This window comes from Rhinoraja longicauda, chromosome 7, assembly GCF_053455715.1.
Source record: "Rhinoraja longicauda isolate Sanriku21f chromosome 7, sRhiLon1.1, whole genome shotgun sequence".
Classification (NCBI taxonomy): domain Eukaryota; kingdom Metazoa; phylum Chordata; class Chondrichthyes; order Rajiformes; family Arhynchobatidae; genus Rhinoraja; species Rhinoraja longicauda.
The window spans coordinates 14,802,729-14,825,622 of record NC_135959.1 but is presented as its reverse complement, the minus strand read 5'-3'; the positions used below and the strand labels follow the sequence as shown (position 1 = coordinate 14,825,622).

Below are 22,894 nucleotides of genomic sequence, written 5' to 3'. Positions count from 1 at the left end.
TGTTGTCACCTTTTCCCAGCTAACAATGATCTATTTTACATTCTCCTTTGAGCTCATCCCTTTTGATGTCTCATTTTCACGCCTTACCCTTTTCTCTGTATCCCTCTCTCCACTGATTCTCAGTTTGAAGAAGGGTCTTGGCCCAAAACATCACCCATTCCTTCGATCCAAAGATGCTGCCTGTCCCGCTGAGTTACTCCAGCATTTTTATGCCTATGGTGTAAACCGGCATCCTTCCTACACATTTGCAGATGATGAAATGGATCACTACTGGTGAGCTGGATAACGAACAATGAGAGATGGCGTACAGGATGGAGATAGAGAATTTAATAACATTGTGTCAGGACGGCAACCTCTCCCTCAATGTCAGCAAGACGAAGGAGCTAGTTATCAACTTTGGACAGCTTGGTGGGGTACACCCCAATCAGTATTAATGGTGAAGAAATGGATAAGATTGAGAGTTTCAGGTTTCTTGGTAATATTACCAACGATCTGTTTTGGGCCAACCACATTGAAGCGATCTCCAGAAAGACATAACAACATGTCTACTTCCTCAGGAGACTGAGTAAATTCAGCATGTGTTCAATGACTCTTACAAACTTCTACAAGTGCACCATAGAAAACACACTGTCAAGATGCATCCCAACTTGGTTTAGGAACAGCTCTGCCTAACACTGCAAGAAATTGCAAAGTTGAGAATGTTGCCCAGTCCATCGCACAAACCAGACTCTCCACCATTTCCATCTACACTACACAATGCCTCAGAAAAGCAGCCAACACAACCAAAGACTTGTTCCACCCTGGGCATTCCTTCTTCCTGCTCCGTATGATGGAAGATACAGAAGCTTGAAAGTGTGCACCACAGGACTCGGGAACAGTTTTTTCCCTTCTTGTTCTCGGGCTTCTGAACAGTCCTTCCTTAAGCTTGGGTACTGTCCAATTTTTTTCTACCCCGTTGTGGACATTGGCCTTTGTCTACGAAACTGCTTCACTACAATGCTGGGAATTATATTCTGCACTCAGTATTTTCTCCTTTACTCCCCCATCGTGCTTAAGTTTCGCTATATTGTATTTATGTATAGTATTATGATTTGATTGGATAGCATCCAAATTCCTGTACTTGATGCTGAGTTGAATGCATTTCCATGATCTAAATTCTAGCTTTAACATTGCACATTTCTAGCCTAATTGTTTTTTGTAATTTAAGATACTTTTGTTTATTTCATCTCCAATCTCCCATCACTGAAATAAAATCTTGGCTTCAATCAAATTTCCTCAAACTCAACTGCAACAAATCTGAAATCATCATCATTGGTCCAAAAACGCTCACCAAATCCACCCAAAACTTCATCCTCAATATTGATGGTCTCCCAGTATCCACCTCCCCTCACATCCGGAATCTTGGAATCATCTTTGATCAAACCCTCTCCTTCGACAAACACATCAAACACATCACAAAGACAGCCTTCTTCCACCTCAAAAACATTGCCCGACTCCGTCCATCCCTCTCCTCCACAGCTGCAGAAACCCTCATCCACGCCTTCATCACCTCCTGTCTGGACTACTGCAACAGCCTCCTCTATGGCGCACCCTCAAAAATCATCAGTAAACTTCAATACATTCAAAACTCCGCTGCCCGTCTACTCACCCACACCCCGATCCGTGACCATATCACCCCCGTCCTTTACAAACTCCACTGGCTCCCCATCCCCCAGAGAATCCAGTACAAAATCCTCCTCATGACCTACAAAGCCCTCCATAACCTGGCCCCATCCTACCTGACTGACCTCCTCCACAGGCACACTCCCACCTGTACCCTCCGCTCTGCTGCTGCCAATCTCCTATCCCCCCCCATCCGGACCAAACTCAGATCGTGGGGGGACAGGGCTTTCTCCATCGCTGCTCCCACCCTATGGAACTCACTACCCCAAACCGTCAGAGACTCCTCCTCACTCACCACATTCAAAACATCACTGAAGTCTCACCTGTTCAGTACTGCCTTCAACCACTGAAGGTCACCTCACCTTCTGTCTCTTTTCTCTGTTCGTTTACTTATTTATCTATTTATTCACTTCCCTATGTTCTTTAAATCCCTGTAAAGCGTCTTTGAGTGTATGAAAAGCGCTATATAAATGTAATGCATTATTATTATTATTATTATCAATCTTTCATTTGCAATTTTTGTGTAAATGTTCCCAGTTTTGAAGAACAGTTACTTGCCTGAAACGATGTCTCCATTGATGCGGAATGACCTGCTGGATATATTCTGCCTCTTCTGCTTTGTCTACTGATTTCCACATGCAGTATTGTGATTTTGCTATTGTTTCTATGTTTGCTAATCGTAATTTATATTTTCACAAAAGTTATAAAATTAAAGTAGTCTGCAATATCAAAACGTTATCTTTGTTCTTTATAAACCATAGTAATTGGTATGGAAGGCAGAAATATCTGCTTTCTCTGCCACAGAAGGCAGTGGAGGCCAATTCACTGGATGTATTCAAGAGAGAGTTGGATTTAGCTCTTGGGGCTAACGGAATCAAGGGATATGGGGAGAAAGCAGGAACAGTGCGCTTGGAATACAAGTGCATAACCATTAGACATGTTAGAACATAATGGTTTAGTTACATTTAAATTACCACTAGATTAATTATTTCTATTTTCTTGTACAGGAGACTATAAAAACTGACATAGACTTCTTGGGACAAAATCTTGAATCTGAGGTAGCCCTTGAAGTCGCAAGATTTAAAGACCAGACAAGAAATAGCCAAGATCATAATTTTGAACTGGGTTTTCAGGTGATTAATTGAAAACTTGCTTGTATATGACTTGCTTTTAAAACTATCTTACGACACTTGCTTAAGCACCTGGTAATTGCTACTAACTCTTTCCAGGCATGGCTTGTGTGGGAATGGATGCTTTATTGACCCACATCTCAAAGCTTTCAGCAGTTATAAAAGTATTGCATCTCCTTTTGGAGAGTTGTAACTATTGTTTCTGCCAGCAGAGAAATTGCTTTTAATCACTTTCTTCATTTCTAGTGCATGTGCTTTGCTAGCAAGGCCACTGTTCATTGTCCATTCCCAAAGGAGAAGGAAATTATTGAGCCTTTATTCTATAGATTATAGGAGGAAGCTAGCCATTTTTGACCTGAAGGTGATAGGAAATATCCTAATACTTAAGAGTTGCCAACAATACCTTGTTTAAGGAGACTCCTATTGTTTGGGTGGAAGATAAATCACCTCTGCTGAGATTGGTGAGGGGTGTTGTCTCCTTATAATTTGCTGCAATGGAAAATCTTCCAAGGTTGGCACAGTGGCGCAGCTGATGGAGCTGCTGCCTCGCAGCGCCAAAGATCCGGGTTCCATCCTGACCTTGGCTGCTGTATATGTGGAATGTGCACATTCTCCCAGTGACCATGTGAAGCAACTGGTTCTCCAGTTTCCCCCCACAACCCAGAGACCTGTGGTCTCTGTAAATTGCCCCTAATGTGCAGGGAGTGGATGAGAGAAAAGGATAACGTAGAGCTAGTGTGAATGGTGATCGATGGTCGGTGGGGACTCTGGGCTGAAGGACTTGTTTACATGCTGCATCTCTAAATTAAATTAAAGAATGAATTCTAAGCCAGCAAAGAAACGATGGCCTAAATTTTTGTAGTCAGAAGAACAGAGTGTCAGGATTTTGTGATCAGGCTGAGGAATGATGGATTCCTGCAAGCCACAGAATTAGTTGAAATTTATTTTGAGTGGTCCTCCCAACTGAGAACTACTGAAATATTTACTAGTGAAGCAAATCAACTCCTGCTGAGAATGATAAACTAGGCCAATGGCATGTCTTGTGTTTGAAGTTTCATGCAGGCAACCAAGATTTAAATAGAGACCTATAGCAAAATCTGACCAAATGTCAATGGTTCATTCTTGTTTAAGATTGTTGTCATTCTGCCCCTGAAATAGTGCACCTGTTAGTGATCTATTGCTGCATCTTTAAAATAATGTTTTCAGAAATCTTGGGCATATATGTACAACAAAGTCTTGAATTTTGAAAGTCAGCTCTTGTTAGTTTGTGAGTTTAAACTCAACATGATAGTTGTAGGAAAATAGAACAAAAATGTTCTCATACCATGGTTTTTGCACCCCTCCCAACCCTTCCGAATTTGGCGGAAAGTTTCCGCTTTCTTATTTCATTTCCTCCATTCCGATTTTGGCACCTAGGCTGGGCAAGGCAGCCAATCTGGACCTTGTCAGGACTTCCATGGCCGATCGGTGGGTTGAATTTGCAACCTGCGGCCGGGGCTCTGGAACTCGAGCCTAGCTGGAGCCAGCACATCTATCCCCATAGCTGACTTCCCTGGCCGGCTGGATAAACCAGCAAAGCTCTGGAACCAAGAATGTCAGAACATCAGTGGTGGAACTGTAATGAGTAAATATTAAATTTACGTGCCAGATTATATAACTATATTAAATTAAGACGGGGTTAAAATATAAAACACAGCAGAAAAGCCAATTACCACCTTTTTGGGCTGATTATCAATTAATGTGCAAATTTACTTCAACAAGTATTTCCGTATGCTTCGTCGAGTCGCATACATCAACTCTTCATAACTTAGTCATACATTTTATGACCATTGTTCTTTTATTCAATACCAAGAGAATTGGATGTATAAGGAAAAAGCAAAATAGAAAAAACAGAGCAAAACAATTTTTTCTTTGCGTTGCAAAAAGTATCTCTGTTCAATAACCTTTCTATAAATAGCAGAAATATACTCATGATAGGCCTGACATTGTACATGTAACCCAAGAACTACAGACTGTTGGAAATAATAATTGTTTTTCACACATGAATGTAGTGCAACGCGTATGCACATTTGGCGTGCATACTTTTTTTTTGCTGAAAAGTGGCATTACATATGAATTTTGATGTAAAATTCTGAATTTTGGACATCAAAATTATGAGTTTGTTAAATCAAATGTTGGGAGGTCTGTTTTTGTGTAAATCATACAAACACCAACAGTAATAACACAAATTGGAATTGCTCTGCAGTTCCTCATGGATCATACAACAGAATTAATATTTTGAGTGAATGGCCTTTCATCAGAACTGGAACATGGTAGATATGAGCTGTTTTCTAGAAAAATGCAATAATTGGGCCAAAAAAGAAAGGTGTGGTGGGTACCCCGCACATTATTTCAAAGTGTGTGATGTTCCTTTGGTGTCCTGGTCAAAATCTTCCTCACGGTCAAAGCTACCATAAAGATATGTTCTTTTCATTACTGTTATGAATTTTCAATACACCTATTTATTACTGCTTTATATTCAATTATTAATAGAATTCTGGAACTTTGTAGGAGATATTGAGCTGTTTTGTAAATGTCTAGCATTGCAAAAATACTTTACCATTTTATCTATTAATGTTACATCTCACAAATATGTTTTTAAAATTACACTATATTTTAATTAAGTTAATGATATCACTAAGACGAGAAATGTTGCAATTGTTTTCCCAGGTGGTCTAAAATGGCATTTTTAAAGGACATTTTTAAGTGGGGTTTTCAGAAATCTGACTAAAATTAAACTTGCGAAGATTTTAAAATAGTATTACTGGTTCTAGTGATTTTTGTACAAATCTTTCAAGATCACTCGGGGATTTTTAAATATTTCAAACATGTCTTCTCTTGCTCTTAACTCCAGCAGATGCAAGCTAAGCCTGTCCTATCTAGCTTTCCTTATAAGATCACTAATTCTAGGTGTTAGTCTTGAAACCCTCAGAACTGTTTCCAATACACCAAGATTAGTTTTAAGTAGGTGGAGGAGAATGCAGTCCTTGAACTATAATACCTGTTAGAGCAATTATAGATACGTATACAGTTTATGTCTGTTATTTCCTGTGGTTTCACGAATTTATCTTTGACATAATTTAAAGCGAAAGTATTGTTTTTATTTCAGATTAACCAGCTAGAGAAAGCAAATCATACATTAGGGAAGCAAATCCATGGCTTATTGCAAAGTAAAGATGATGTATCTCGTCAAGTGAAGAAATTAACAAATAAGAACCAGGAACTCTCCAAGGAACTTAATGAAATAGATCGATTAGCTGAGAACCTTGAAAAAGATAAGGAATTAGCACTTACTGTTGCATGTAATGAAATAAAAATAGCTGAGGTGGGTTAGAATTTAGAATTTATTGACATTATTTTGCTTCAATTGATTTTGCATGAATTTTTAATTTCTAAATCTCAAGGCAATGTTTCTTTGGAAAAGATCTCTGACTTATGTGCAATGAAGCTTAAAAGAGCCAAGAATTCATTATGTTCTTAATTCATCCAGAAGTAGTATGAATTGAACCAGCTATTTTCAATTGATTTATCTTTAATCCAAGAATAAAAAATGATGTTGCTATTGATTTTAAATCTTGATGTAAAATGTATTGTAATGTTCATAAAAGTTAACAGAATCAATCTAACATTTTGATCTGAATGTATCTGTAAAATTTCAAATAATTAGCAATTGAAGAGGAGATTTCTGCTGCCCGTGCTTCTGACAAAATGCTTACTGAATTGATTCTTTTTGACTGGGACAAGTGTATTCATTTGGAAGGATTTTCTTTTTTGCACTTTCTGAAGTTTGCTTCTCATCGTGTTGTACAAAACAGGCACAGTTGGTGTCATCCTCCTTCAGAATTTGGGATCTGAAAAGTCCAAGAATTTATCAAGGAAAATTATTTGGGCATTTTGTTCATTTGAATTCCTTGGTCCTCCAACATTGAATTGCATCATGGCTGAGTTAAGGGTATTTTCCTTTTTCTCGTGTCTCATCTTTTGCTGATTTTAAAAAAAATCTAAAATGTCAATTTTTTTTTTAGAAAGGGAAATAACACGCACCTTATTTCTGAGAGAATTTTCCAAACATCAATTTTGGAAGGCCTCTATCTAAAGCCTGTTCCAAAATCTTAAACAACATTAATAGTTTGTTTTCCTTAGCTCCTCTATATCCCTTTTTTTTTTAAAGGTTGATATATTCTAACCCTGTCTCTATTACCTTTTTGTTGATAATTTTCCATACCTTACTATGTACTATATTCTAACCAATGTACAGGGACCCCAAGTTTTTTTTCATATTCACTGCTTATTCTGTTCTATTTTTAGGCTGTAGATATCCTCATATTTACTTGTATTTTCCACTTTTTGCACATTTTAATCTACAGATTTCTTTTCTATATGGAGCATTCTTTCCAAATTGCTTATTATGGCATTCATTTTTTGTCATTGGCAATCTTGTTTAAATGGCTGCTGGTCCCTATCTATGTTCCTTTAGAACGCGAATGATTAATTGTGGCTAAAACACAGATCCTTGTGGTATGTTGCCTGAAACATCATGTTGACTTGAGTGACTGTCTTTTATTCCTCTGCTCACTTGCTGTGATCAATGATTATTCTTCAAATGCATTAATTTCAACTTTAGCTTTTGTTCTATCATGAGGAACTTTAAAAAATCTTTTCTGAAAGTTTATAGGTGTCATTTGTTTATACTCTAGTTTATTGTGTAAATCATTTTGGTTTGCAAGGCAATTATGGTTAAATGGTTGGTAGTTCCCTGTATTCTTTCACTGCTTTCAAAAAGCAGTGTAACTTTGGGTTTTGATTTTACTGGTTGAGGATTTTCTCAGACTAAATAGTCCTTACTTTGGACATTTCACTTGAACTGAAATGTTAGGAAATTACTCCTTAAATGGCATTGGGGCGAAAAAAGTATTGGTGCATATAGCTGTACAAAAATAAAAATCTGAGTACACACAATTGTCCTCCTGTACAGTGAAGGAGGTCATGGCTATATGCCACTCAACAGAAGAGACCTGCTGCAGAGTGGTTGTAATCGTTAAAGAAATCCAGAGAAAGGTGCCAAGGCAAGGGATGGAGCAGCAAGGTAGTGCAAAGTCTGTAATGAGTCTGTACTGTGGGAGGGATGTGGTTAGTTTATGCAGGATGGTTCAAGAACCTGATGGTTGATGGGAAAGAAGCTGCTCTTGAACCCAGAGCTGACAGTTTCCAGGCTTCTATACCTCCTTCCCAGTGACAGCAGCCAGAACAACATGATCATGTCAGTAGGTTTTTTAATATCCTTGCTGCTCCATCCCTTGCCTTGGCACCTTTCTCTGGATTTCTTTAACGATTACTGCCGCCTTGAGGTAGGTAATGGTTCTTCTTTATCCCTTCAGTAGGGGGGAGATCAGTACCCATGACGAACCAGGCACTTTCTGTGGTCTCCTTCATTCTTGAGAGTTCACATTTCTGAACTTGATGCAACCAGTCAATATTTTCTCCACTTTACACTTACAGAAGTTTGATTCCATATTTGATGCACCAAATCTGCTCAAACATTTGAGGAAGTAGAGGCGTCGGTGAGCTTTGTGATTGCATCAATATGGTGGGCCTAGAACACGTGAAGCTGTTACTTCTCTCCACTGCCTTCCCACCAATGAAGATGGGCACATGGTCCTTCTGCTTTCCCTTCCTGGTCAACATTCAGCTCCTTGGTCTTGATTATATTAAAAGCAAGATTATTGTTCTCAATCATACAGTTTGGAAACAGACCCTTTGGCCCAACTTGCCCATGCAGACTAAGATGCCCTGTCTACACTAGTCTCACAACCTGCTTTGATTGGTATCATCAGAATATTTAAAGATGGCGTTGGAGCTATGTTTGGCTACAGTCATGGTTATAGCGAGAGAAAACAGTAGGGGGCTGAGCATGCAACCCTGAGGTGACCATGCTCTGACGGTCAACGAGGAGGTGTTTTTGACAATCCTTAATGATTGAAGTCTCCCAGTGAGGAAGTCAAAGATCCAGTTGTGCAGGGTGGAGCATAGACCAAATTCTGTGATTTTAATGAGGAGTTTGGAAGGGATGCTGAGGAGTTTGGAAGGGATGCTGAACATTGAGCTGAAAGAATGAACAGCAACTGGACCTAAGTGTTCCTGTTGTGTTGATAGGTGTGTTCAAGTGGATCCAGGATATTGCTGAGGTTGAAGCTGATTTGAATGATAGCAAATCTCTCAAAGCACTTAGAGTCATAGTGATACAGCATGGAACAAGACCCTCTGGCCCAACTTACCCATACTGACCAAGATGCCCCATCGAGATAAGTCCCACCTGCCTATGTCCAACCTTTCCAATCTATGAACCTGTCCTTATTTCATAATAATGGACGTGAGTGCCACTGGTCGGTAGCCATTGAGGCATGTCATCCTGCTGTTCTTGGCACAGTGTTATGGGTGTGCATTTAAACCATTTAAGAAGAGCTACCAGGAACCATTTAAGAAGAAAATACTCGGAGTTCAACTCCATTGTGCATTTTCACTATCTTTGCACGAAAGCCATGATGTTAACCAATCTGTCTACAACAGAGCCTTTCCCAGTGAAGACTGGTATCAAGCAGGGCTGTTATTGCTGCAACACCTTTCTCAATCATTCTTGCTGCAATGTTGAGTTTGACTAGTTGTGAGAGTGAAGCCAATCTTCAGAAATGGTTCATCTTCACAAGGTTCTCCAAACAAGTAGTCTAGTTGCAGATGTAGACAATGCTTGCTTTTTATTTATGCATGGAGGCTGCGCTTCAAGCCATCTTCAGTGATGCTTTTCCTGACATATATAAGAAGGGGATCTTGACTCCCTAAGAAAGTTCCTTCACCAACCTGTCTTGCTATACCACAGTGCCCACTGATAATGTTTTGCTTCCATTACTCCCACTTCCCATATCTCATGACCCCCTCTCAGCAAAGGTAAGCATCAATGATGAAATTCGCCAAAGTCTTCAATCCGCCAGCATGGCCTTTGGTTGATTGAGGGAAAGGGATACGAACATCTAGACTTGTTTCTTACACAAATTTCTTGATCTACATGCCCCTTCTCTCATATACCTTAATTTATTGTAGTTTTAGAGATACAGTGTGGGAATTGGCCTTTCTGCCCACCCCTGAGTCCACATCGACCAATGATCACCCATACACTAGTTCTACGTAATCCCAGTTTTGCATCTTGCACATGAGGGGCAATTTACAAAAGTAAATTAACCTACAAACGTTCAGGTCTTTGGAATGTGAAAGGAAACTGGAGTACCTGGAGAAAACCCATGTGGTCAGAGGGAGAATGTACAATCACGGTGCAGACAGTAGTCAGGATTAAATCCGGGGTCTCTGGCGCTGTGAAGCAGCAACTCTACCACTGCACCACTGTGCGGCTCAATCTGAGTAAATGTAAATTATCCTTGATCCGGAGAAGATTATGAAGTAAGTCGTGGAAAGGGATAACCACAGAAAACCTGATGGTGGAAATTCCCACCAACAATTATATGATTTCAGTAATTGAAGAAGATCATAGCACTGATCTGTCAAGAATAAAGTAATTGAGCAATGGAAATCAAATGTTTAAAGTTATGAATAAAGCTGTAGATGCTGAAAATCTAAAACAAAAAAAAAGAGAAAATGCTGGAAATTGTCTGCAGATCTGGCAAAATCTGTGGAAGGAGAATCAGAGTTAATGTTTGAAGTCCAAGACCCGTTGTCAGAATTGGGAAAAAAATGTTTTCAGTTATAAAGAAAGCGGGGAAGGGATGGGTAGAAAAACGTGAATATCTTTGATAGTGTGAGACCAAACATGTTAATGTGCCAGTTGAACGCACATTTTGCTTCCATGTCTCGGTTGTATATTGTTTATAATAGATCTTCAGCACTTGCTCCCCAGGGCTGCCTATGAAATTGGCAAGAGGAAAAACTGGGCCAAAATCACAGATAGATGACTGGCAAATACAGACGGAGCAAGTTATCTAAAGTTAGGGAATTCAATATCGAGACCGGAAGACTGCAACTTGTCCAGACGGACGATGGTGCAGGACTTCAATGTTGCATTAGGCTTTTATTTTTACCTTATTCATCCTTTGGATATTTATTGGGAAGTAGAGTCCTCGCTCTGCCCACCACCCCCACCCGTCCCCCTGACCAGTGGTACAAACTAGCTTTCTAGGGCAAAAATTTGTCTTGAATACATCGGATGGAGTTTCTGTCATTTTTAAACTCCATTTCTCGGTTTTCTATTTCCTCACAAAAGGCCCAAGACGGTCTTTCTTAAATCTATTATTTAGTTTCCCATTCAAAAAAATATACATTAGACTTAATCATATTCTGAACACTCTTACATGTGTATTAATGTAGTACTAGGCTGTTAACTTAAAATCTACTTCACAATTTTGGACAGTCCAAATTATTTTTTGTGATATTCTTAGTTTGGCAATGCTACAGAAAACGATGCTGAACACGTATTGAAAATTCACAATCTTTTTGGCTTTACGAGAAAGGGGTGCGCTTAGTGGGGGTGCAGTTAGTGGAGCTGCACACAACTCCATCACCTGGGTTTAGTCTTGACCACTGTTGCTGTCTGCATTGAGTGTGCACATTTTACTCATAACCACGTGGGTTTCCTCCATATGCTCTGGTTTTCTTCCACATCCAAAGACTATGTAGATTTGTGAATGGCCTCTAAATTCAGCCTAATGTGAGTGATAGAATCTAGAGGGATTTATGTCATAGTCATACAGTGTGGAAATAGGCAAGAGGAAGTGATCTGGCCAATAGATCCAGATCCTGCTGCAATCTTTCACAACCAACTCCACTATCTGCAAAACCACTAACTTTTGTATCATCAGAAAACTTGCTAATCTTGCCCTGTATGTTCTCCAAATCATTGATGTAGATGACAAACAGTAATGGGCCCAACACCGAACCCTGAGGCACACCACTAGTCAAGGGGCCTCCAGTCTGAGAAGCACCCTTCCACCATCACCCTCTGCTTCCTTCCATGGAGCCAATTTGTTATCCATTCAGCTATCTCTCCTTGGATCCCATGCGATCTAACCTTCCAGAGCAGCCTACCATGTGGAACCTTGTGAAACGCCTTACTGAAATCCATGTACGCAACATCTACAGCTCTGCCCTCGTTGACCTTTTGGTCACGTCTTCAAAAAAATCAATCAGATTGGTGAGACATGACCTCCCACTTACAAAACCATGCTGACTATCCCTGATCAGCCCTTGCCCATCCAAATGCCTGTATAACCTATCCCTCAGAATACTCTCTAGTAACTTTCCAACTACAGATGTTAAGCTCACCGGCCTATAGTTCCCAGCATTTTTCCTGCAGCCTTTCTTGAAAAGAGGCACAACATTTGCCACCCTCCAGTATTCTGGCACCTCTCCTGTATTTAAGGATGACTCGTAAATTTCAACCAGGGCTCCCGCAATTTCCTCTCTAGTTTCCTGCAATGTCCTCGGTTATATTTGATCAGGCCCTGGAGATTTGTCTACCTTCATACACGAAGGTGTATACTTCATACATGAAGTACCTTCATTACTTCGACGGTAACACTGACTGCTCTCAAGACACTTCCAATGACTGCGTCAAGTTCCTCCGTCCTACTGTCTTTCTCCTCGGAAGTGGGATTTGAATTAAAATTATGCTACATATCCAAACTTAATGTAGTATTAAGGATGGGTATGTAAAACATATTTTAACAATTATTTTACGCCTATTTTTATATAACAGGCAAAGTGTTTTTTAGTCTCAACTATTTTACAAAGGAAACTAGAACCACATTTTAGTTGTGCCTGTGTTGTCAGTGCAGTGTAAGTGGAGAGTTAATATGATAGTTGGGCATAACCTATATCATACACTTCATATTCATGCCTAGTGTTGTTCGAAGCCCTGGGATTTCAGGAGTATTGTGCATGTTCTGCACAGATGTGAAATAATTTGTGCAGAAAGAGTAAGATTCCATGAAGTCAGACAGAATTGAGATTTTAAACTTTGCAATTGCAGTGTATCATTGTTTGCAGTCTGATTTGCAATAGTGGATGCTTTCAAGAGAGAGCTGGATAGAGCTCTTAAGGATAGCGGAGTGAGGGGGTATGGGGAGAAGGCAGGAACGGGGTACTGATTGAGAGTGATCAGCCATGATCGCATTGAATGGCGGTGCTGGCTCGAAGGGCTGAATGGCTTACTACTGCACCTATTGTCTATTGTCTATTGTCTTCATGACTCTAAAGCACAGATTGCCTTTTAGCTTTTATAGATTTTCAGTTACATCAGCTTTTTGCGGCTGCTTAACCACCTAATTCCCTCTGACAGCTTTGGAAGCCTTCCTTCTGACGGTCTATGAGCGAAGTCCTTGCAATTCAAAGTGCAGTAAATCACAGATGAATTTTGATTGAAATTCATGATCAGCATGAAAGAAAAAATCTTGGTATTATTGTTCAAATGCTGCTTTCAGGAGCATTCACCTGCTTTCTACCTGTGATTCTCCTGCCAACTTGGTGCATAGTTTGATATGTTCCTCTCCCAATGTTTAAGATAGATCTGGCAGGCTGGAAAAGAGAGAAGGTGTTTCCATATTTCTTTTCAACAGTGGAATAAATCATTTCAGCCGTTAAGTCTTTGTTCACCCACAGAGCTATCCCATTCCCCAATTATTTTCCCTGTAACCTATTATCTTCGGCTTCAACCTCACCTGCACACTAGGCCAATTAGCTCATCATGTGCCTTTGTGATGTGGGAGGAAATCAGAGCGTCCAGGGGAAGCCCACTGTACACAGGAAGAACATAAAAATTCCATACATACTGCATCAGAGGTAAATATTGAACCTGGGCCGCTAGAGCCGGGAGACTTGAGTTCTATTTCTTGTGCCATAGTGCTGCATGGGAATTTTTACTGTCTTTTGTTATGTCAAAGGCAAACGCAGGAGTGAGAATTAATTCACATGTTTCAGTAGAAAAGGTAGATTTGGTAGTCATAATACACATTCAGCTGAATATACTCTCGGTTTCTCTTTCTTCAACTCTTCCTGCTCTCAGCCTTCTGAAAGTTCCCAAGGTTATCTCTCCCATGAATTGAGAAACTGGGAATGGGATGTTGTCTCTTTATATTGTAGTCTTCAAGATGAAAGAAAGGAGTAAGAATACTCATTATTTGCTTAAGAAATGCAATTTGCTGGGGTTCAATTAATGCAGACATCAGCATTCACACCATAATGGAGATGATGACAAGTGCATGAACAGGCATGTGCAGGTGACATGAGGCCTTTAGTGCCTTCTTTAATATCGAGCTGTGAATGAAATTACACTTTAAGAGCAAAGGTGTGCGTAAAGGTAACCTCATGGACATTAATAATGAATTCTTGAGGCTTTTCAATACAGGAAAGAGAAGGTGTCAAAATGCTTAGTATTCTTTTTCCTTCACCTGACTGCAGCTTGAGTTTGGTAGGTGGGGTGAGGTGCATTTTGTAGACATGCCATTCACTATCTAGTTCAAGTTTGTTGACCCCATTTTAGCAGTAACAAGCACTCTTACCACCCTAACAAATATAATTGAGTGTAAGCTTGAGCCAGATTGGTATGTCTGCCCTGTAGACTTTAGAGAAATTCCAGAAGTGTTCAGGCTGCTTGGTGGAGGAAAAATATTTATTTTGTTGAGGCTCAGTGCTTCATTTCAATTCTGCTGGACCATGTCATTTCTGCCAAAATAGGGAATTCCCACTCTCATATGGGGGTTCATCCAGAACATTTCTATTATGAATTCCTGAAAAAAAAATCTGAATTAAGGCAATGAGCCTTCGCTTTACTCATCCCACTTGAAATAATGTTGCTGGGAAGGAAAATGTGAAGTTTCTTTTCAGCTTGATGGTTTCTCTTGATTAACTAGTTTTTGAAAACATTTTTATATTGTTTGAGGAATTTCTTATTGTTTTCGCAAAGTATTTTTTCTAGCATTTTAGTACACAATATGGTAAGGTAACATTCAAGCTACCCTAGATTCTTGTTATTACAATTATGACGATGTCCAGAAAATAAACTCGCAGACCTCTCTATGACTCTCTTGTGTACAAAATCAGATGGTAGGAATGTGTGTTGAACATGTGTTGAGATGAGGAAAATTACAAATGCACTGATCAAATCAGTTTGAGTGGTCAGATTATTTCCAAGAAGGAATCCAAGTTCAGAGGTTAATTTAATTCATATACAACTGCAAATATCTGCTTTGTAAGATAATGCATGTTTGTATGGACATGTATGCCTTAAAAGGAAATGAATGGTGACATAATTACATTTACATCATAATGCATTGTGCATGCATCATAAGATGAGTAACAGTCTGTATATATTGGATGGTGTATAGTTTTAAATATTTTTAACCTGCATTACGATGCAGGCATCACTTACTTGAAATACATGGAACAAATGTGACCATTTTACATCAAATTTTAGATGGTACTGTATTGTTGAAGTGTAATAATTGAATATCTTTATAATAGATTGAAATTGAAAAGCAAGAGGGGGACATTGTTGTGTTGGAGCAAGCCATCGTAAAACTCAGATCAGTAAGTGCTGCTATGTAACTTTGCAGACTCAAAATTGAAGCTGATTTAATGTGATTCATTTTTATTAATAACAATACCAACAATGTTATACTGAACTAAAATTTCAATCTAACCAAGCTTGCCCAGTGCTTTTATTAAACAAGTTTTACGCACTTCTGTTTCTTTTAGAAAAGAAGCTCTCTGTCAAAAAAATATGAACTATATCAGACACAGAATAAGAGCCAAATTATCAGATTGTTCAATCTGAGATTGCAAGATTTAGGCAAATAATTTAAATTGAGTTCAGTGGGTTAGAATTGGGCGAGAGCTCGAATCAATAAAAACAAATTAAATGTCAGTTCATGAATATTAGCAATTTCTTGATATTTGGCATATATATTAAATGCCTCTTGTTTAAAGTTTTCCTCCCCTTCTCTAGGACACAGCAAGATCCAAGGGGCAACTTGAGGAGATTAGAGCAGAATTACAGGCGAAGACTGAAGGGAGCAATGGGGCGTTAACCCTGTTTGAGAATTGTCAACAAAATAAAGCAGAGATTGCTTTTGATAAAGGTTGGCTGTCATTTGGAAAGATTGATTTAAATGTTTAAAATTATTAATTTTAAGCAACAAAATACTGTAAGATTTAAAGCAGTAAATTGTATTGAAACGCTAGTCGTTAAGCTTCTTAGCTGCCATAATTGTTAATTAAATTTGTTAACGTGATGTGAAGATGTACAGATGAGAAATTCTGTTGCCTTATCTCTGATCTGTGTGGAACTAATTATTTACAGCCAGGGCAATGATGAGACTTCTCAGTGGTGGGAAAAAAAGATAATTATGTGAAGTTGACATTCCTGATTGAAATCCTATTGGAAAAGATGTTCAGATATGGTCATTGTGTGACAGCATAATCAGGCTTAACTTTTGAATCCTCATTGTCAAACAGATTGCCACTCATTGTTGAGCTCATAGGTGACTTAACCATTTAGTCACCTTAAAATCATGTTAATGGTTGGTGCTTTCAGGAGATGAAGGGGGAGAAATAAATTACAAATAAAATTTAAAAAATATTTTGTAAAATGCTCTTAAGATTACTGTTGGTCAAAAAATTGATTATGTAAGTAGGTAGACATAAAATGCTGGAGAAACTCAGCGGGTCAGTCAGCATCTCAGGAGAGAAGGAATGGGTGACGTTTCGGTTCGAGACCCTTCTTCAGACTGATGTCACGGGAGGGGGCGGGAAAAAGATAGGATGTAGTAGGTGACAGGAAGACAGTGGGAGAACTGGGAAGGGGGAGGGGAAAGAGAGGGACAGAGGAACTATCTGAAGTTGGAGAAGTCAACATTCATACCGCTGGGGTGTAAGTAGAGTCATTTTAGTATATTTTGTATTATTTTAACTTGGTACCACTATTGCCTCTGAGTCAACTTGAGACATCTAACAATAGTCTCATATTGAGGAAGTGTTGTATTGCTGGAGGCATTAAACTACATGGGTTGACAAAGAGGATCACATTCCTTTGTATCAGTATCATCAACCTAGATTCCTTAATTAAAATTATTTTTTTTAATAAAAAAAACATCTGTTTATTATCATGTTTTATTTGTGGATGCTTGCCATGATGAATAATTCCAATACCATACATCAAAATACTTTGGATTGTGAAGTTATGACAGGGACTAAATGGGTCTTTTATGCCATCCAACATAAGAAAATATCCTCAATGACATTTATTAATTCAATGAATTTTCAGAGGATCTGCTGGGTATAGTTTCCATGATTTAATAGTTTATTTGTGATGGTCTTGAAAATAATTTTCCGTTTTAAAATAGTTCAGAATAGTCTGTAAATCGTTGATACATAATTTGGACTGATTGTTGGAAATAGTGTGTGTTCCTTGGGTGACTAATTTGAGCATTTACTTTGTTGTCAGATTGTTTATCAACTCCTGATGGGGGTGGGGTATTATTTGCAGTAAAACAGAAACATCTCTTGATATATTAATTCCTTAAACATTTGCTGCTTTACAAATATAGGAGCAGGTGTAGACTTTAATTGGAATCTGAGGGGTACCATTTTCACACAAAGGGTGGTGGGTGAATGGAACAAGCAGCCAGAGGAGGTAGTTGAGTCAGGGACTATTCCAACATTTAAGAAACATTTAGACAGGTACATGCATAGGACAGGTTTGGAGGGATATGGACCAAATGCGGGCTGGTGGGACTAGTGTAGCTGGGACATGTTGGCCGGTGTGGGCAAGTTGGGCCGAAGGGCCTGTTTCCACACTATCACTCTATGCTATTGGCCTCTCAAGCTTGCTCCTTTCAATAAAATCAGGAATCTGATTGTCGCTTCATATCCACAATCCTGCCTATTTCAGGTATCACTGTACCTCTGTAGACGTGACACTAAACTAAACTAATCTAACCTTTCCTTCCCTTATCAAGAATCTTGGTCTGGATTTTTGAGTTTTTCGAGTATCTAACCTAAAAGTAGTTGTAGTACAAATTCTCATTGGATGATACTTGGTAATAATTAATTGAAAAGCCAATAATAATATTCTCATTCCATTTTTCGGTTTTATTTCAGATTTTGATTTTTTTCAAGAATCTGAAGATACAGAAGCCCAGCTCCGTACTTATGAGCAAAATAAATCTCCTTTTCTGTTGGATGCATTTGTGAAGAATATTGCACAGGAAAGAGATTTTTATAAATCTGAGGTAGAATACTTGTTAAAAATGTTGAGAAGCAAACCTTCAGGCCAAGGCAATTCATCCAGAGGACGTAGTCCACTGCGTTCATCCCCTGTGAAGGTATTTTATTTATATTTGTATCTCTTTTAAATTATTTTTTCTCAGCCAATGATGTGAATTTGAGTTTCTGAACTGCATATCACTATCATTTCCTTGCTGCTGCTCAATGTTCTGATGGTGACTGAAGAATGAATAGGTGAGTTGCCCACGGCAGAAGAGATCGAATAAACTCAAACTCTTTTCTCCAGAACTGAAATTTGAGTACTAACAAGAAATGGCGGAGGGATGCAAATATATTGTAATGATTTCACTTGGGCAAGTGAACGAATGTAGATTTATAATGTGAAAATTGGCAGGAAATATGTGGAAAATGTCAATTTAATATGACATGTGGTAAATCACATGATATGTGGTGAGAATATGGTCATTCCCACCTCCTCTGCTCCTTTTCCAGGGAAAGGGATCATCAGTGGCCGAAGACTGCATTTGTGGCTTAGTTTGCCTTTTTCCTACCTCGCGCACCCTTTTTTCTTCCGAACCATTTGCATCCATAGCATTCTTTATCTCTTCCCTTGCTCACCATCCATTTTAATTATTTGCCACACTACTCCTTGTCAATTTTTACTACTTGAATTAACTATGGAAGACACCAAACAAACTCAGACAAGTACCAGCAGCTAGAAGAATTAAAAGCAGCTAACATGTAAGTAGATGGTCCCCTTAAATAGTGCAGTTGGGTTTTCCATACTATTGCATGATGAATATTCAGCTGTGTGAGGCTGAGGGTGTCTGCTGGCCATTAAACTTTAAACTTCAGCACAGACATCTAATTGCATCTGCATGCATCGATTGACCTTACCTGCAAGGATGTTAATATTTTCATATTAACATGGCATGTTGTAACAAACGTGTGAATGCATGCATTGAATGCTGTTGTGTTGCCCAAGTAGATTCAAAGTATGCAATTGTTGATCAGTCCCAATTGTTCTAGTAGTATTTAACTGGGAAAAATTGCACCTGATTGTAAATCAAACTGATGAGATCCAGACTGCAGAAGGGCCATAGAAGGAGATGGGTGAGGGAACCTGGGTGCCATCCCAATCTACGCCGTACGCACCTTCAGATGGCATCAAAGGAGGTGGTGTATAGATTCAATCAACTCAAGAAAAAAAGCTTTGTTTCTCTGGGTACAATTGTATAGATAGATTGTAATCACACAAGAATTGCCCTATATCCTGTAATTCCACACATAGATGTCCACACTGGTCTTTGGCGTCCATATTCTCTCCCAAGTGACTCTCTTTTCCTTAAATAGACTCAAAATGCTGGAGTAACTCAGCGAGTCAGGCAGCATCTTGGAGAAAAGGATTAGGTGACGTATTGGGTCGGGACCCTTCAGTCTCTTTTCTTAATATACATAAAATCTCTTTTTTGGCCTGCTGATTTCCATCTTAAGAATACTCCTGTAGGATATAGCTGGTATACATGTGATCAGTGATCAGTGTGGACTTGGAAGGGGCTGTAAGGCTTGTTTCCACACTGTATCTCAAAAACTAAAACTAATCACCTGTATTTATCTAGGGATTCACTTGATCTATATGTGCCCATAGTTGCCTATGCCTGCTTTTTTTTCCCCCCATGAGAGTCTCAGTTTCTGTTATCATCCTACTCCTACCTGCCTTCTCCTTCACTCTAACAGGAGGGCGTGCAGCATAGGTTTACTAGATTAATTCCCGGAATGGCGGGACTGTCACATGTTGAAAGACTGGAGCGACTAGGTTTGTATACACTGGAATTTAGAAGGATGAGAGGGGATCTTATCGAAACGTATGAAATTATTAAGGGGTTGGACACGTTAGAGGCAGGAAACATGTTCCCAATGTTGGGGGAGTCCAGAACCAGGGGCCACAGTTTAAGAATAAGGGGTAGGCCATTTAGAACAGAGATGAGGAAAAACGTTTTTAGTCAGAGAGTTGTGAATCTGTGGAATTCTCTGCCTCAGAGGGCAGTGGAGACCAATTCTCTGAATACATTCAAGAGAGAGCTAGATAGAGCTCTTAAGGATAGCGGAGTCAGGGGGTATGGGGAGAAGGCAGGAACGGGGTACTGATTGAGAATGATCAGCCATGATCACATTGAATGGCGGTGCTGGCTCAAAGGGCCGAATGGCCTTCTCCTGCACCTATTTTCTATTGTCTATTGTCTATTGACCATACATATCTTTAATTCCCACTACGATCCTACTAAAAGTATCCCACTTTCTGGAGGAAAATAACTGCAAATGCTGGTACAAATCAGAGGTATCACAAAATGCTGGAGTAACTCAGCAGGTCAGGCAGCATCTAGGAGAGAGGGAATGGGTGACGTTTCGGGTCGAGACCCTTCTTCAGACTGACCAGCACTGTCCTTATCGATAACTATTTTGAAGCTAATTGAACTGTGGTCACTTGTCCCAAAATGCTCCCCCACTGACACCTCAGTTGCTTGCCAGGCCCTATTTCTAAGAGGTTAACATTTAGAATAAGCGTCAATTGGCTTAAAATGAGAAGGGAATGTTCTTATTCATTGCCTCCAATTGCTGCACTTTTGCTAATCAGAATGAACTGACTAGGATTTGTTTATCTACCCTGGGAGCAGTTTGCGCAATTTCTTCCCAACACTTGTGAAAATATTTTAATGTTTTGATAACTGTAGAAGGTGCATCCGGATTTTGGGTACATGATGGGTGCACAGCCCGAAGATGGCACCACAATAAATTCTTCCCCAAGTTTCTCAAGTGTAATTTGGAATCTAATCTCTCTGTTCAACATTCATTGCCACATAACTGTTGAGCAATTTTTGTTCAGCAATCTTTTATCCAATCAATGTTACATAAATTCCTTGCATTAAAATGTACAAAATACAAATGACACAGTATAATCTGCACAATATTTAAATGACCAAACTAGCTGCAAAAGGTTTAAGCACCTGTTTGGAACATTCTTTTCACTGTCTTTTTGGATTCATTAGCTGAATGAAAGCCAATGGAATGTTGGCCTTCATAACAAGGGGAGTTGAGTATAGGAGCAAAGAGGTCCTTCTGCAGTTGTACAGGGCCCTAGTGAGACCGCACCTGGAGTAATGTGTGCAGTTTTGGTCTCCAAATTTGTGGAAGGATATTCTTGCTATTGAGGGCGTGCAGCGTAGGTTTACTAGGTTAATTCCCGGAATGGCGGGACTGTCATATGTTGAAAGACTGGAGCGACTGGGCTTGTATACACTGGAATTTAGAAGAATGAGAGGGGATCTTATCGAAACGTATAAGATTATTAAGGGGTTGGACACGTTAGAGGCAGGAAACATGTTCCCAATGTTGGGGGAGACCAGAACAAGGGGCCACAGTTTAAGAATAAGGGGTAGGCCATTTAGAACTGAGATGAGGAAAAACTTTTTCAGTCAGAGAGTTGTGAATCTGTGGAATTCTCTGCCTCAGAAGGCAGTGGAGGCCAATTCTCTGAATGCATTCAAGAGAGAGCTAGATAGAGCTCTTAAGGATAGCGGAGTCAGGGGATATGGGGAGAAGGCAGGAACGGGGAACTGATTGAGAATGATCAGCCATGATCACATTGAATGGCGGTGCTGGCTCGAAGGGCCGAATGGCCTCCTCCTGCACCTATTGTCTATTGTCTATTGTCTAATTTCCCTTTTCCCTGTAGAAAGTCAAGGTCAAAATGCTGCGTTCTCACACCTGAACTTGATTTTCAGTGCCCTTTGATCCCAGAGTTTTCTATAAATTGTTCCCGTATATTGGACATTAGTCCACAGTGCAGTGGCAAACCAGGAATAAACACCAGAAAATCCCACTTCCCATCCCAATATTCCTCAGTTCCAACATATAACTTTGCCAGTTCCTTGGAACCTTTGAACTGTGGAATTCTTCCATTCCCACTAATGCTCATTTTCTCTTCCACAATCCTTAGTACTAAGAAAACAGTGCAATCTGAATCAGATGTTCCTGTGTTCCATGCCTGCCTTGAAAGTTGATGGATTAGTATCCTTAAAAGTATTACATGGAAAAACAGCTGTTCTTCTAACTCTAATGACTCGTTTCAAAAGATGCCCTTTAATGCAGGGCTTTTATTACATTTTCTTTAGTATTCCACACTTACACTTATCTCCTGTAACACTTCATTTGTTATGATTTCCAACAAACATTTCTGGTCCATTAATGCCTTGTTTTGATTATTACGAGTTCCTGCTTTGAGATGAGTTGAAATGTGTTGTTTGCTTTCAATTTCATTAGCCTGCTAATGCATATGGATAAAGTTTGCAGAAATGGTGGGATGAATAGTTTATAATGTTTGAAACAGACCCATCATTTATTTATTTGCCTCTGTACTCCACAATTTGAGATTAGTAATTGAAAAAAATCACATGTGGTTAATGTGCACATTGTCAGATTTTATTAAAGGGTATTTTTATACATTTTGGTTTCACCATGTAGCTGTGTTTATACATGGTCCCGCCATTTCAGGGCACCATAATGTTTGGGACACATGGCTTCGCAGGTGTTTGTAATTGCTCAGGTGTGTTTAACTGCCTCCTCAATGCAGGTATAAGAGAGCTCTCAGCACCTAGTCTTTCCATCACCTTTGGAAACTTTTATTGTTATTTATCAACATGAGGACCAAAGTTGTGCCAATGAAAGTCAACAAAGCCATTAAGAGACTGTGAAACAAGAATAAAACCATTAGAGACATCAGC

The 22,894-nt window shown here is 39.4% G+C and overlaps 2 protein-coding genes across 2 annotated transcripts in view; both read left to right on the top strand.

Moving 5' to 3' along the window:
- Nucleotides 1-756: 756 nt before the first annotated feature.
- LOC144595428 (uncharacterized) lies at nt 757-16,005 on the top strand. The gene is made up of 5 exons (XM_078402930.1): nt 757-852; nt 2,670-2,795; nt 5,941-6,156; nt 15,351-15,416; nt 15,835-16,005. Exons 1-5 carry the CDS (start codon nt 757-759, stop codon nt 16,003-16,005), a joined length of 675 nt encoding a protein of 224 aa, XP_078259056.1.
- The window catches only part of tsga10 (testis specific, 10), a 44,418-nt gene continuing 37,370 nt past the window's right edge, over nt 15,847-22,894 (top strand). The window contains exons 1-2 of the mRNA XM_078402980.1: nt 15,847-15,967; nt 17,988-18,211. Coding sequence (XP_078259106.1) covers nt 18,137-18,211 — 75 coding nt within the window. The 5' untranslated portion in view covers nt 15,847-15,967; nt 17,988-18,136. The remainder of the gene's footprint in view (nt 15,968-17,987; nt 18,212-22,894) is intronic.

Excerpts from the sequence above, each read along its gene's own strand:
- LOC144595428 (XM_078402930.1), top strand. The coding sequence starts at position 757 with ATGCCTCAGAAAAGCAGCCAACACAACCAAAGACTTGTTCCACCCTGG. Across the intron at positions 853-2,669 it reads GAAGATACAGAAGCTTGAAA|GAGACTATAAAAACTGACAT; the intron begins GTGTGCACCACA and ends TTTCTTGTACAG. Across the intron at positions 6,157-15,350 it reads ATGAAATAAAAATAGCTGAG|ATTGAAATTGAAAAGCAAGA; the intron begins GTGGGTTAGAAT and ends TCTTTATAATAG.